Genomic DNA, 16623 nt, shown 5'->3' with positions numbered 1-16623 from the left:
GACGTTTCGGGCAAAAGCCCTTCATCAGCGCTTCAGGCTCTCTGCCTTTATTCCTGATGAAGGGCTTTTCCCCAAAACGTCGATTTTGCCTGTCCTCGGATGCTGCCTGAATTGCTGTGCTCTTCCAGCACCACTGATCCAGAATCTGGTTTCCAGCATCTGCAGTCATTGTTTTTACCTATTTTGTCATAGAGCCATGTACAGCATGGAAACAGACCATTTGGTCCAACCCATCCATGCTGACCAGATATCCCAACCCAATCTAGTCTCACCTGCCAGCACCCAGCCCATATCCCTCCAATCCCTTCCTATTCATATACCCATCCAAATGCCTCTTAAATGTTGCAATTGTACCAGCCTCCATCACATCCCATACATGTACCACCTCTGTGTGAAAATGTTGCCACTTAGGTCTCTTTTATATTTTTCCCCTCTCACCTAAAGCTATGCCCTCTAGTTCTGGGCTCCCCACACCAGGGAAAAGACTTTGTCTATTTACCCTATCCATGCCCCTCATGATTTTAAATCTCTATAAGATCACCCCTCAGCCTCCAACGCTCCAGGGAAAACAGCCCCAGCCTATTCAACCTCTCCCTATAGCTCAAATCCTCCAAACCCTGGCAACATCCTTGTAAATCTTTTCTGAACCCTTTTGAGTTTCAGAAAATCCTTCTGATAAAAAGGAGACCTGAATTGCATGCAGTATTCCAACAGTGGTTTAACCAATGTCCTGTACAGCTGCAACATGACCTCCCAACTCCTGTACTCAATATTCTGAACAATAAAAGAAAGCATATCAAACGCCTTCTTCACTGTCCTATCTACCTGCGACTTTACTTTCAAGGAGCTATGAACCTGCACTCCAAGGTCTCTTTGTTCAGCAACACTCCCTAGGACCTTACCATTAAGTGTATAAGTCCTGCTAAGATTTGCTTTCCCAAAATGCAGTGCCTCGCATTTATCTGAATTAAACTCCATCTGCCACTTCTCAGCCCATTGGCCCATCTGGTCAAGATTCAACTTGACTATTTAAAGAACAACCTCAATTATCAGTGGACAAGTGGTGTACCACAAGGATCGGTGCTAGGTCCACTACTTTTCGTCATTTATATAAATGAATTGGATGTGAACATAAGTGGTATAATTAGTCAGTTTGCAGATGACACCAAACTAGAGGTGTAGTGGAAGTGAAGAACGTTACCTCAGATTACAACGGGATCTTGATCCTGCTGTTAGAGCGCACAGCTCAGGCTTGCACATGTTGTTCTTGTTTGTCCACGAGGAGAATAAGTATCGGAGAATGTTTTTATAAAAAGTGAAGATTTAACTCTAACGTCACCTCTTGAGTAAATATTTGAAATTAATTACTCATTAAAGCATACTTGTATGTACAGGGACCTTAAGATCTTGTTCGGATGATTCAAAATTCGGATAATTGATACTCGAATAACCGAGGTTATTCTGTATTGTATTTGCAGCCATTTGGAAATCAGTCTTACTGTGTAGAAGTTACTAGTTACTGTGATAACACAGCAATAATGAACCAAATCCCTGCGAGTGAATACAATTCTGATAGTTGAGATAAGAATGAGTTTTGCAGTTCTCTCAAACCTATATTAATATCTATTATTTACGTGTTATTTAGGGTTTACCAATATTTACTATCCATGCTACTTAACTGTGATCTGCCTGTATGGCTCGCAAGACAAAGCTTTTCACTGTGCCTCAGTACACCTGACAATAAATTCAATTCATTTCAAATCAATTCAATTACTCAAACCAGAATTGTTATTAAAAGGCTTTGAAGAAGCATCGGTCGACTCTAAATGTCAACTCTGTTTCTCTCTCCACAGATGCTGCCAGACCTGCTGAGTTTTTCCAGCCATTTCTGTTTTTAAAAGGCTTTGGAGGTCACGCCCCTTTTTTTTACCCGTCATTGGTTCCCACGTAGCCCATGATTGTTGAGTATTCACACATCCACCCTCAAGGTGCTCCTCGGTGATGCCTCTCAACCTAGTACTGAATTCACATCATAGAATCCCGACAGTGCAGAATGAGGCCATTCGGATCATTGAGTCTGAACCCACCCTCCGAAGAGCATCCCTCCTGGACCCCAACCATATCACCCACATTGCCCACTTTCCCATGGCCAATCCACTGAACCCACACATCTTTGGACCATGGGAGCAAAGCTGTGAGCATCCGGCAGAAACGGGGATACATGCAAACTCCACACCGATAGCCACCCAAGTCTGGAATCGAGCCTGGATCTCCCTGCACTGTAAAGGCAGCAGTGTTAACCGCTGAGCTACTCTGCCACCCACATTGCCAAATACAGAACAGCAAGGTCACAATTTTAGTAATTGCAGAGCAGTTTTACTAGGTAAATGTGAATACTAGTTTTTATTTGGTTGGATATTGTCTCTGGTCCTGACACCATCAAATTACAGACCAAAATAATATTGAAACCTGAGAGTACAGGATTGGATGCTGATTTATGCTGTTTGCCTGTGCAATGCACTAAAATTGTTGGTCAATCATTTACAATACTCAATAGATAGATCCATTCATTTGCTTTCAACTAAGTGGACGCCTTATCTCTGTTTACTTTACCATCCGCTGTGTTTACCCTTTGGTATGATTCACTCAGCACTGTCACTGTGAGGTTTGATGACAACGGATTAGCATCCCTGCTTCAGAGCCACAAACTCCAGGTTGAAGTCCCACTCAAGCACTTGCTAGTCAAGGAACGTGTATTGAGCATCCTTTCCTAATCCTTCCAGCATACAAGTTGCAAGAGTGGGAGATGTTCCTGATGAGCCATGTGATGGAAAGAACATGGAAGCCTCTTCATAGCCCCAGACAACAATTTTTATGTGAAAATGGGAGCTGTTACACTGACGTGGACTCCCCAAGTGAACTGATACACTCAGTTCACCATGCCACATAAATTGCTCCATTTGTGTCTCAATTTCCTGTAATAGAGCTCAGAAGCAGACCCTTTGGTCCAACTCATCCATGCCGACCAGGTTTCCCAAACTAAACTAGTCCCATTTACCTACATTTGGTCCATATCCCTCTAAACTTTTCCTATTCATGTACCTGTCCAAACATCTTTTCAATGTTGTAATTGTATCTGCACCTACCACTTCCTCAGGTAGTTCATTCCACATAAGAATCACCTTCTGTGTAAAAAAGATTTTATAAGCCTCTTTAACGTCACCCCTCAACACCCTATGCTCCAGGAATGAAGAAGGGCTTATGTCCGAAACGTCGATTCTCCTGCTCCTTGGATGCTGCCTGACCTGCTGCGCTTTTCCAGCAACACATTTTTTGGCTCTGATCTCCAGCATCTGCAGTCCTCACTTTCTACTATACTCACAGGTCTGAGCAATGAAGGCAAGCATGCTAAATGCCTTCTTAACCACCCTGTCTATTTGTGATGCAACTTTCAAAAAATCATGTACCTAGATCCCTAGATCTCTCTGTTCAACAATACTGCCCAGGGCTCTACCATTAACTGTATAGGTCCTGCCCTTGTTTGTTGTACCAAAATGCAATACCTTGCATTTATACAAATTAAACTCCATCTGCCACTTTTCAGCCCATTGGCCCAACTAATCATGAGGTCTTTGTAATCTTAGATAACCTTCATTGTCGACTATAACACCAATTTTTGTGTCATCTGCAAACTTATCAACTATACTTCCTTAAATTCTTACCCAAATCATTGGTATAAATTACAAACTAAAGTGGACACAGCCCTAGTCCCTGTTGACCACCGCTGGTCACAGGCCTCCAGTCCGAGAAACAACCTTCTACCACCACCCTCTGTCTCGTGCCGTCAAACCGATTTTGTTTACTCCTGGTTGAATTAGATTACATTACAGTGTGGAAACAGGCCCTTCGGCCCAACAAGTCCACTCCGACCCGCCGAAGCGAAACCCACCCATACCCCTACATTTACCCTTACCTAACACTACGGGCAATTTAGCATGGCCAATTCACCTGGCCCTGCACATGTTTGTGACTGTGGGAGGAAACCGGAGCACCCGGAGGAAACCCACGCAGACACGGGGAGAACGTGCAAACTCCACACAGTCAGTCGCCTGAGGCGGGAATTGAACCTGGGTCTCATAGAACATAGAACATAGAACATAGAAGAATACAGCTCTGGCGCTGCGAGGCAGCAGTGCTAACCACTGCGCCACCGTGGTTCTGAAAGGTCTGGATTCATGATCGTTGTCACACACAGGATCAAGTTCACAAGAAATTCTGGAGATTTGTATTTAGAATACAAATCCAAAAGATGCTCAGTAGACCTTCCTTGGTCATCATTCTGTCACACAGGAAGAAATCAGTCACTTCCCTTCGCCTGCACTTCCCCTCCGATATACAAGCACTGGTCCTTCAGTGAGGAATCCCTTTGGTATGTGTCTTGTCATTCCATTTGTAAAATGCAGGTCAGCCTCAGGGCTGAAGTGTTCATTGATGTGATGTTCTGTCCCACAGGGAAAAAGAACAAATTGCGGGTTTACTACCTGTCATGGCTCAGAAACAAGATTTTGCGCAATGATCCGGAAGTAGAGAAAAAGCACGGCTGGGTCTCAGTTGGAGATTTGGAAGGCTGTGTTCACTATAAAGTTGGTAAGTATTGCATTCTTGGAAAGTAGAACATTGACTGATCTAAAATGTCTTTGTAAAGGATTGTTGTATTTTCTCTTTTTGAGATGTGATGCTGTGTATCCTAAATCCAGAAATACAAATTGTACTAAGTGGACCTCTGTACAACCATTGCTGGCTGTGACTGGTAGAAATGGGTTCAAAGTATGAAAAGCTTTGCTTTTGTCATGCTTAATTCATGCAAAGAATAACATTGCATACAGGGGTCAGTTAGCTGGTCAGCTGGTTTGTCATGCAGAGTGATGCCAACAGTGTGAGTTCAATTCCTGCACTGGCTGAGATTGCCATGAAGAATCCCACCTCCTCAACATCTCCCCTCACCCAAGGCATGATGACCCTCAAGTTAAACTAGCACTAGTTGTGTCTCTGCTGTGAAAAAGCAGTTTACCTCATCACTACATTTTAATACTCTCTGGTTTGCACTCTGGTATTCACCACACTGGCTTTAATGGTACAATGATGGGAAAATTATTTCAAGAGCACTTTTAATACCACACGTTACTCTTGATGGTACTGCTCGAGCAGATGACAGAAACAGATTCACAAGCAATTTTCGAAGGGGAGCTGGCTATACACTTCCAAAAGAATCTTCTTCAGGGTTCTGAGAGAGACCTAGGTTGGTGGGAGTAGCCTGAACAGTTACAGCCCTGATGTAGGGTGGTTTCCTCATCACACTAGCTCACTAGGAAAGCTATTCAATCGGTGCCAGGCCCCACCTCAGGCCTGCAACATTTTCCTTCAAGTGATTATTCAAATTCCCACAGTTGAGTTTGCCGATAAGATCATGAATTCTGAATCATAGCAAACTCACTTGGCAAATGAGTTTTCCTTCATGTCACCTTTGCCATTCAGGTTAGATTTGTATCTCTTTCTAAGAGCTGGCACAGGCACATTGGACTCACTTGGTTATCTTTGGTGCCGCACGATTCTGATCCAAAGCCAAATGCATTTCGAGAGGCCAAGAATATAACAGCAGAGATATACTGCTGAGGCTGTATCAGGCTCTGGTCAGATCGCATTTGGAATACTGTGAGCAGTTTTGGGCCACATATCTGAGGAAGGATGTGCTGGGATAGGAAGGGTCCAGAGGGGGTTTACAAGAACGATCTCTGGGATGAAGGGCTTGTCATATGAGGAGCAGTTGAGGACTCTGGGTCTATATCCAATGTTGTTTAGAAGGATAAGGAGTATCTGATTGAAGTGAGAGGCCTGGATAGAGTGGAGGGAGTGAAGATGTTTCCAGTAGTGGGAGAGACGAGGACCTAAGGGCTCAGCTTCAAAGTGAAGGGATGACACCAAAATTGATGGTATAGTGGACAGTGAAGATTACAAAGCGATCTTGATCAGTTGGGTCATTAGGCTGAGGAATAGCAGATTGAGTTTAATTTGGATAAATGCGAGGTATTGCATTTTGGTAAAACAAACAAGGACAGGACATATATACAATTAATGGTAGCTTAGGAGTTTAGAACAGGACGTCATGTTGAGGTTATTGGTGAGGCCTCTTCTGCGGTATGGTGTGCAGTTTTGGTCACCCTGCTCTGGGAAGGATATTATTAAATTAGAGAGGGTTCAGAAAAGATTTACCAGGATGTTGCTGGGAATGAAAAGTTTGAGTTATAAATGTAGCTCAGTAGGCTGGATATTTTTCACTGGAGTGTAGGAGGTTGGGAGGGGGTTGACCTTCTAGAGGCTTAGAGAATCATGAGGGGCATAGATAAGGCCACTATCAAGGGTCTTTTCCTGAGTTCAAAACTAGGGGAAATATTTTTAAGGTGAGAGAGAAAAGTTTAAAAAGGTCATGGGGGTGACTTTTTACACAAAGGTTGGCTCGTTATGTGAATGAATTACCAGAGGAAGTGGTGAATGCAGGCACAATTACAACATTTAAAAGACATATGGACAAGTTTAGGAATGGTTCAGAAGGATATGGGCCAAACTTAGGCAAATGGGACTAGTTTAGTTTGGGACCATGGTCAGCATGGATTAGTTGGACTGAAGGGTTTATTTCCATGCTGGATGACTCTGTAGCTCTATAGATTTGAGGAGGACATTCTTCAGCCAGAAGGTGGTGAATCTGTGGAACTCATTGCCGCAGAGGGCTGTGGAACACAAGTCATTAAGTGTATTTAAGACAGAGGTAGATAGGTTCTTAATTTGTCAGGGGATCGAGGTTTGTAATGTGGAGGCAGGAAAATGCGGCTGAAAACATAACAGCCATGATCGAATGGTTGCTCCTATGTCTCTGGTCTTATGGTGTATGCAGCAGTGAGTTCACTAATAATGGCTTAGAAATCTGAACAATTCAATATGAAACATTCCTTCTACTTTGGGAATATCCCACCTACCCTGTTGGATAGGGCGAGCTCATCAGTGGATTTTCAAAGTGCAGAAACTGTCTGGCATGGTACTTGCCTGAATCCTGTTTGAGAAATTAGTTTAGTGACTGGCTGCAGCATTGACCACAGGTGTGCTGAGCATGAATTCCCAAAAAAAGCTGAATTCCAATGAAGTGTCATTGAGCAAATGAATTAAAAACAGAGAAAGCTGCAGAAACTCAACATTGGTATAGCATTCATCTGTGGAGAGAAAACAGAGTGAATATTTCAGGCCCAGTGTCCCTTCTTTAGAACTGATGATAGCAAGGAAAAGGTTGGTATATGTACTGAAAATAGGGGTGTGGAGGGGAGGGACTAAACAATAGAGCCCAGAGAGAGAGAGAGAGAGAGAGAGAAAACAGCACTGAGGCAGACAAAGGAATGGATAATGTTGAGCCAGGGAGAAAGAAAAGCAGCTATTGAGGACCATTAGTGGCTGACAATGGGTTGGGTGTTGCAGCAGCGCACATGATGTCCAGCCCATGTGATGTTCACGCCTGCTATGTAAGGATTCACGTAAGGACATGGAAGAAGATGCTGAAGCCCTAAAATTATTGAACATTGAGTTCGAGCGGAAAATGATGTGCTGTTCTTTCAGGTTATGCTGGGCTTCGCTGGAGCACTGCAGCAAGCCTGAGACAGAGATTTGCCAGGGAACACGGTTGAATTGACAGGCTCATTAAATAAGTACCTCATAGCAAAGACACTCAGCAGGTCTGGAAACACTTGTGGAGAGAGAAATAGAGTTAATGTTTCAAGTCCAGAGTCATACTAGACTCAAAAGGTTAATTTGGGGGGCAACGCAGTGGCTCAGTGGTTAACATTGCTGCCTCACAGTGCCAGGGACGCCAGCTTCAGGCGTTTGCTCATTCTCCCCGTGCCTGCGTGGGTTTCCTCCGGGTGCTCCGGTTTCCTCCCACAATCCAAAGATGTGCACGGGTGCATTGGCCATGCTAAGTTGCCCATAATGTTCGGGGATGTGTAGGTTAGGTGTCTTAGTCAGGAGTAAATATAGGATAATAGGGTAGGGAAATGGTCCTGGGTGGGTTACTCTTCGGAGGGTTAGTGTGGACTTGTTGGGTCGAAGGGCCTGTTTCCACAATGTAGGGATTCTATGAACTCTGTTTCTCTCTCTCTCTCCACAGATACTGACAGACCTGCTGAGTTTCTCCAGCATTCTCTGTGTTTGTTTCAGATTTCCAGCAGCCACAATGGTTTGCTTTTATTGAATAATGAACTGCTTGAGTACAAGGGCAGCTTAGATCTGGGCAGCGTGATTAAATTGTTTCTGAATATCGATAACAATAATTTTGTGATCTGTTTATCTGTGGTATTTTGAGGTATCGAACAATACTGACTCCAGAATGGCTTAGCACTACATTAAGCTGTTTGGTCCTTTGTTAACAGTTAAGTATGAAAGAATAAAATTCCTGGTGGTTGCTCTGAAGAATTCTGTTGAAGTCTACGCATGGGCTCCAAAACCGTACCACAAGTTTATGGCATTCAAGGTAAGACAATTCATTAAGGAACTAGTCCCAGCTGATGCAGTTGTGAAGGATTGACTAGGCCAATTTTCAAAGGAGTTCAGCAGCTGATGGGTTAACATGAGTGCATTAGCTTAACAAAACTACATCAGAACAAAGTAAACTGCAGATTCATGCTCACGAATCACCGCACATGAATCAAAACCGGTTACAGCAAGTCACTCGTCTCAGTGTCCCAATGACTCACTCAGCAAAGCAATAATGTAGGTCTGGGAGTTGTCAACTACTTAGCTTCCACCAGGCAACAGCAGAACAGACATTGTCTGGATCAATTGGCCAATAAAACTTGAGAGGGAGCCGAAATATTTTCCAGTCAGCCTGCTCAGTGATACAATGACACACCTCAGGAACAGCTACCCGAGAGTGAGTGATGATAAACACAGGAATGCATGTCAGTGATGATTATGTACCTGAAATGATCAGCTTCTGTTTCCCCTAGTCTTCCTCATAGTGAATGTGCCTGGGGAGCCAGCGTCTGTTATATATGCAGATTGCGACCTGAGCCAGTGAACACAGATGCATGGAAGTAATTCAGGGTTTATTTTAATAAAACAAAATTGCAACAGCAGTGAAACCTTTTAAACATGCAGCACAGTTTCTGTATAAAAGCCACCCTAGTTATATTCTCCCATGTCATATATTCATGACCTACTTATTAAGCACTCTGCTCACTTTGGTCCCTTAGTGTTACATTTTTAGCTGTCAAGGATCCTGGAATATATTGGTTTAGAAATGTCCCACTTTGAGTCAATTAGTTCTCTGATTTATTTAGGTTAACCATGACATTGGACTGCTGAGAAGTGGAACAGAACATAAATACAGCAATGACATTTAAGTGTTTAATGCAATAACTGTATTCATCTAAGTTTGTATAAAAATAGCATTAAAACAAATGTGTCTTATCTCTAAGTCCAAATCTCTTGATAAAGACTTCAACATGGCCAGGAAGATTTTCTTCAACCACTTTGAAGTGAATGCAATTGAAAATATAAATTATGTAATTAAGTCAGGAAACACTGGAAGCACATAGGTCAATCAGTATGGAGAAAAGATCTATGAGATGGAAAAGATAAATTAGTGTTTCATTAGCAGTCCTTTCACCAGAGCTGGATTATTCCAGACATTGAGCACAGATCAAAATGATAACCTGCTTTTCCTTTGCTCAGATCAAACTGCTCAGTAATGTAGGACATCTCTTAACCTGTAACAACTTGGTAACAAAAGGAATATATGGGTATACCATTTAACTCCTTGAACCTGTTCAGTAAGATCTTTGCTGGTTGCTTACAGCCCATAATAAAGATTTATGTCTGTAAGGAAGCAAACCCGAGTTCAAGTATTTCCTGTGGGGGAGCAGATATATTGTTTCCCAAGTTCATGAATTCCTTTGCTAAACCTCTCAGTCTCCCTACACATCTTCCCTCTTTGAAAGATGTTCCTCAAAGCCTGCCACTTTGATCGGATTTTTGGCCACCTGGAGTCCTGCCATCTCCTTCAGTGGGTTGGTGTCAGATTTTCTTTTTTGGCAAGGCTCCTATAAACTGTTCTGTGTGAAAGGTTGCTGTGTAAATGCAAGTTGTTATTAGTTTTGTTTCACATAGTATGGAGTCATTTCCATTGGGATGGAGCATCATTAGCTCTGAATTTGGGCAGCTAGCACTTCCAATTCTGGTTACACATATAACAAACAAAGAAGCAGGAGTAGGCCATTCAGCCCATTCAGCCTGCCACATTGTTCAATCTGGAGAAAATGAAAACTACAGATGCTGGAGATCAGAGTCAAGATCCATTGGTCAATATGATCACGGCTGATCAAAGGCTTCATTGCCTTCACTTTACCCCCATAATCCAGTACCCCTGTAATAATCTTGGAGATTTTGTCACACAGAACCTTCTCTTCCACTTAGTTTCATCCCACATCTTCATTACCTTCCATGATATGCCTTTGAGGATATGGCTGCAGTAAATAAAATCTTCCAGCTGAATGTGTGCTATACGCAAAATCCTATGAATGGACAAAAGGTTTTTATCTCCATCTAATACAAGAAGAGGAGATTGGAACTACAATGTTACAGCCCTATCTCCACTCCTGTTGGTTTTTGCTAGTTCCAGGAATTAAGAATTAATCTCATATAGCTATATAACATATTTGAACACATTATATACCATACCACTGGGTGGGTGGGAATTGACCTGGACCAGAAGTCCTGCTGTGAAGACAACCAATCAAAGGCATTTTAAAACTAATGCATTTTCTTTTTTAATTTTCTTGAAACACTTCAGTTTATGTGACAAAATCTCTGAAAATCGATGTAACCCTAACTGCTGTACTCAAAGCGTTTGCTGCCTGATCCTCATGGTCAAAATGACTTCATATTAAGTGCAACAACAGCAGTAATCATAATTTGCATTTTTATAGCACCATAGCATTGAATGTTTTCAAGAAGGCATTAGATAAAGTACTTAAGCTTAAAGAGACCAAAGCGTATGAGGCAAAAGTGGGAACTGGACATTGAGTTGGATGAAAAAGAAATTGCCAGTGATTTATTTTTCATAGAGAGTTGTGTTAACGGAATCTTTGGATAGCCTCCACATTACTTACTCTGGGATCAACCATGATCATATTGAATGACAGAGTGGGATCAAAGGACTGAATGGCCTACTCTTGCTCCTACTCTCTGTTATTGAAATAACTCCACAGAGGCCGGTATCCTGTCTCCAAGTCACCTTTTATTTACACGTGGAAAGCCTTTGACTCCGGCAGAGCCTCATCAGAATCAGCACCCAGAGTGTTTGAATCTCTGGCACTCCACTTTTTATCTGTCAGCCAGGACTCCCTGATTGGACCAGCCCCAATCAGGGAACACATATTCTATGAGGCCATCTGGCTGACCTTGTTACAATCAATACAGTTATACCAAAGGAAATTTTACAATGAGCCATGTATCATATCAGACAGGTGGCTAAAAGTTCAGTCAAAGCAGTAGGTTTTCAGGAACATCTTTAAAGAGGAAAGCCTCGTCGAGAGACAGAGAGGATTAGAGAAGGAATTCATGAGCTTAGCCTGCAACATTGGAGATGAATAAAGTCAAGGATGGTCAAGAGTGCAGACCTGGAATAGCAGAGATCTCAGAAAGCTGTCAGACTGGAGGACTTCTCAAAGCTAGGGAGGGGTGAGACCATGAAGATGGTTCAAACATGGATAGCAGTTTTAAAACTGAGGCATTGCTGATGTGGATGCCAATGTAAGTCAGCGAGCACCGCAATGAATGGCAAAAAGGTCTTGCAGCAAGTCAAGGTACAAGCAACAAAATTTTAGATGCTCTCCAGTTTATGGAAGGTGGGAAAAGCACAACAACAGACTGGGAACAAATGTATGCAAAATGTCAGCGATAATTTATAATCTGACGTGGTAATACAATTAGAAAATCAAGATGCACCCATCCTATCGATTGTCCCAGTAATGTTGTAGGTATAGATAAGAGAAAGAGTGTTGCTGGAAAAGCGCAGCAGGTCAGGCAGCAATCAAAGGAACAGGAGAATCGATGTTTCGGGCATAAGCCCTTCTTAATAAGAAATAAGAGGTAAAAAACAGTGAAAAAAATATTTAAAAAGGGATAAATAAAATAAAATTACTTGATTGTCTCTCTTTCTCTTACTCCCCACTCTCTCATCACCTTTTTCCTCTCCTCTTCCCCCTTTGCTACAATTCTCCCCTGTTTTCCATTTTGCCTCTGCTTCACCCATCCCCCCCATCCCCCACATATTTTGTCACATAGCACTGGCTTCAGCCTTGGTCATTCACAGCTCCTAATCTCCCTATAATCTCTCTATGCACTGTCATTATCACCTCTTTATTGCTACCTTTGCTTCTGGAGCCATGACTCACCATCTATCAGCCTCGTATAAATACCACCCTATTTCTCCTTTTTTTAACTTTGACAAAGGGTCAGTTAGACTAGAAACTTCTGCTCTTCTCTCTCCTTACAGGTGCTGCCAGACTTGCTGAGATTTTCCAGCATTTTCTCTTTTTTGGTTTCAGATTCCAGCATCTGCAGTAATTTGCTTTTATTACAGAATTGGCATTGGAGAGGGTGGTGCAGAGTAAATTTACCAGGATGCTTCTGGGCGATAGAGTTTCAATGCTGAAGACAGATTGGATAGACTGGGGTTGTGTTCCTTAGAGCAGAGCAAATTGAGAAAGGAAATAATTGGAGGTATCAGTGACCAAAGGGCATAGATTTAAGGTAAGGGGCAAAAGGATTAGTGGAGATGTAAAGAAAAAGGCTGGTAGGAATCTGGAACTCTCTGCCTGTGAAGGTGGTAGTGGCAGAAACCCTTATAACAGTTAAGAAGCATTTAGATGTGGACTCTGATCCCACCATCAGGGGAAAACTTTCTTCCTGTCTATCCTATCTATGTTTCACGTAGTTTTATACATCTTACGCATCTCCTCTGCACTCTCTCCAGTGCTATCGCATCCCTTCAATATTGCAGATTCCAGAACTGCACACAATACTTTAGCTGTGGCCTAAACAAATTTTTTGAAACAGTTTCTGCATAGCCTCCCTGCTCTTAGACTGTATGCTTTGTGGGCGGCACGGTGGCACAGTGGTTAGCACTGCTGCCTCACAGCGCCAGAGACCTGGATTCAATTCCCGCCTCAGGCAACTGACTGTGTGAGTTTGCATGTTCTCCCCGTGACTGCGTGGGTTTCCTCCGGGTACTCCAGTTTCCTCCCACAGTCTAAAGATGTGCAGGTTAGGTGAATTGGCCATGCTAAATTGCCCGTAGTGTTAGGTAAATGTAGGGGTATGGATGGGTTGCGCTTCGGCAGGTCGGTGTGGACTTGTTGGGCCGAAGGGCCTGTTTCCACACTGTAATGTAATGTAATCTAAACTTCAGCCTAATAAAGGCAAGTATACCATATGCATTCTTAACCACTTTATCCACCTCTGCTGATACTTTAAGGGACCAGTGTACAAGACCATCAAGGTCCCTCTGATCCTTGGTATTTCCCAGGCTCCAACCATTCATTGTGTATTTTTTTCCCCTTGTTTGTCCTGCCCAAGCACATCACCTCACATTTAGCCACCTTTATTTCCATTTGCCATTGATCAGTCCATTTGCTTGGCCCCTCTGTATCCTCCTGTAGTCTAATGCAATCTCCCTCACTATTTACTGCACATTTAACTTACTGCAAACTTACTGACCAGACCTCCTATATTAAAGTCCAAATCACTTACATAAAACACAACCAGCAAAGATCCCAACACTGACCCCCGTGGGACCCCACTGGACACAGGTTCCCATTTGGAATCACCTCAGTAATCAGCACGCTCTGCTTCTTGTCACTCAGCCAACTGTCAATTTGATTTGCCAAATTTCCTTGGATCTCAAGGATTCCTTGGCTCTCTTTGTTATCCATCTCCTATGTGGGACCTTATCAGAAGCCTTGCCAAAGTCCAAATAGACTGCATCAAAAGCCCTCATCTACTCACTGGATCACCTCTTCGAAAACTTCAATTTACCCCTGGCTCCCTTCTTGAATAGTTAATTGTTAATTTTATCGAGATTTCTTGCTGAATTGCAGAAAAACTGAAGTATTCGGTGACTAACTATACTTCAATTATCTCTTCCTTTGCAGTCCTTTACATCTCTCGCTCACAAGCCACTGTCAGTGGACCTCACAATTGAAGAAGGTCAGAGGTTAAAGGCAATCTACGGATCCACTTCGGGTTTTCATGCCATTGACCTTGACTCAGGGACAGTTTATGACATCTACCTGCCAACTCATGTAAGCTTTCTCCTACGTGACTGGTACTGTCCAGTGAAGGAATGTGAACTAAGATAGTCAGTGCTGACACAGGAAGACAATCCCATCAGAGACTGGAAATCGTGAAGTGTTCAGGGAAAGTAAATGAAGAGAAACTATTTTCAGTAGGATAAATAAGAAAAGTCACAGGTATAAGGCAATTGGCAGAATGAGCAGAGGTGAGATGAGGTAAATTCAATTTGTCCACAATTGGTTCGGGTTTGGAATTAAGTGTCTGATATAGTGGTCAATACAGATTTAATTGAAGCATTCAGTAGGGAATTGGGTAAATACCTGAAGGAGAAATGTTTGCAACGATATGGGAGACTGCGTGGCATATTAAGACTAACTAAATTGGGTGACACGGTAGCCTAGTGGTTGGCACTGCTGTCTCACAGTGCCAGGGACCCAGGTTCAATCCCAGCCTTGGACAACTGTCTGTGAAAAGTTTGCACATTCTCCCTGTGTCTGAGTTGGTTTCCTCCCACCATCCAAAGACATGTAGATTAGGCAAATTTGGCCATTCTAAAATTGCCCGTTGTGTTCAGGGATGTATAGATTAGGTGCATTAATGAGGGGTAAATGTAGGGGAATGGGTCTGGGCCGATTATTTTTTGGGAGGTCGATGTTGGGCCAGATGGCCTGATGCTGTTGACTTATTACTTATCAAAAGAGTCAGTAAACAACCAGTGGACTGAATGGCACAGTAAGACATATTTATGTAGATGCAGCATGTTTTAGTTTGGAATGCCTCAGTATTCAATGTCTGTGAGTTTTGTAAGGTTTTAAGGACAATCACTGACTCTTTTCTTCCCCTTTGACTTTCTTCCTTTTCTCCAGTTGTTGTTGTGGTGGTGCTAGGTTCATCAACATCAGTAAAGTTGAAAACTTTGCCAGTTTTTCACGTGTGAAATTAAAGAGTACTAAAAAACCTATCCAACAAGAGAGAAATGTTATGTTCTTGTTCACTGTGCATAAACAATGTTCCAGCATGTGTATTTAAGAAATGACGACCATGAATAAAACAGAGATTGGTTGTCTCGTGTTTACATATATTACCTAGTAACATGAGTTTAAATTCCACGGTGGCAGCTTGAGGATACAAAATCAATTTGAGAAAATCTTGAAATTAACAGCTGAAATCAATGAGTGTGCTCATGACCCTGCTGTGTTGTCATAAAAACTAGTTGATTAGCATTTGCCTGCCATCTTTCCTGGTATGACCGAGTCCCACATTAAATGGCGGTGGTTCTTCATAGATTGCTTAATTGTCCCAGTAGTGAATCACGCCTCTTCCCAGTAAAAAATGTCAGCCTCACCAGCAATATCCATATCATAAGAATGGAAACTTCTCCATTTTGATATCTCCACCAGTGTCCAGCCTGGAATTGATTTTTATGAAAATCCCTTTGGATTAGCTCTATGGATCAGCTCTATATTTTCACACATTGTTGTAACGCAATCAGCTTTATTCATTTATACAGTGGTGCTGAGGCTATAATGATTATTGGTGATAGTAGTGAACCCTTAGATAATAGTCAAAATGGAGGCCTTTGAAATGTAGATACTATAATGTATGCTTGAAATTGAATATAATGACCATTCAAACAAATGAAGAGGTACTAGAAGTTGCAAGAGCCACCAAAACTCAAAAAGAAAAGAAAATGTCAGTATTTCATATTTTTATATTTACTTATGGGATATGGGTGTCAATCGCTGGGCCAGAGTAATTGCCCATCCCTTGTTGGTCCTGAGAAGGTGGTGGTGAATTGCCTTTTTAAACCACTGCAGCCCGTGTGTTGTAGATTAATCCACAATGCTGTTGGGGAGGCAGTTCCAGGATTTTAACTCACCAATACTAAAGGAACAGAGATAAATTTCGAAGTCAAGATGGTCAATGGCTTGGAGGGGAAATTGCAGATGGTGATATTCCCATGTATCTGCTGCCTTTGTCCTTCCAGATGGGCTTGGTTGTGGAAGGTGATGTCCGCGGATCTTTGGTGAATTTCTGCAGTGCATCCTGTAGGTGGTAAAAACAATAACTGCAGATGCTGGAAACCAGATTTTGGATCAGTGGTGCTGGAAGAGCACAGCAATTCAGGCAGCATCCAACGAGCAGCGAAATCGATGTTTCGGGCAAAAGCTCTTCATCAGGAATAAAGGCAGAGAGCCTGAAGCGTGGAGAGATAAGCTAGGGGAGGGT

General features: G+C 42.5%; 1 protein-coding gene across 4 annotated transcripts in view; it reads left to right on the top strand.

Moving 5' to 3' along the window:
- si:zfos-2326c3.2 (mitogen-activated protein kinase kinase kinase kinase 4) overlaps positions 1-16623 on the top strand; it is a 310274-nt gene that overhangs the window by 273156 nt on the left and 20495 nt on the right. For all 4 annotated transcript variants that reach the window (XM_043705152.1, XM_043705150.1, XM_043705151.1 and 1 more), the window contains 3 exons: positions 4513-4647; positions 8469-8569; positions 14253-14402. In XM_043705152.1, coding sequence (XP_043561087.1) covers positions 4513-4647; positions 8469-8569; positions 14253-14402 — 386 coding nt within the window. The remainder of the gene's footprint in view (positions 1-4512; positions 4648-8468; positions 8570-14252; positions 14403-16623) is intronic.

The sequence above is a fragment of the Chiloscyllium plagiosum genome, chromosome 15, assembly GCF_004010195.1.
Source record: "Chiloscyllium plagiosum isolate BGI_BamShark_2017 chromosome 15, ASM401019v2, whole genome shotgun sequence".
Classification (NCBI taxonomy): Eukaryota; Metazoa; Chordata; class Chondrichthyes; order Orectolobiformes; family Hemiscylliidae; genus Chiloscyllium; species Chiloscyllium plagiosum.
The sequence above is the reverse complement of the archived record's forward strand: the minus strand, read 5'-3'. Positions and strand labels throughout refer to the sequence as shown.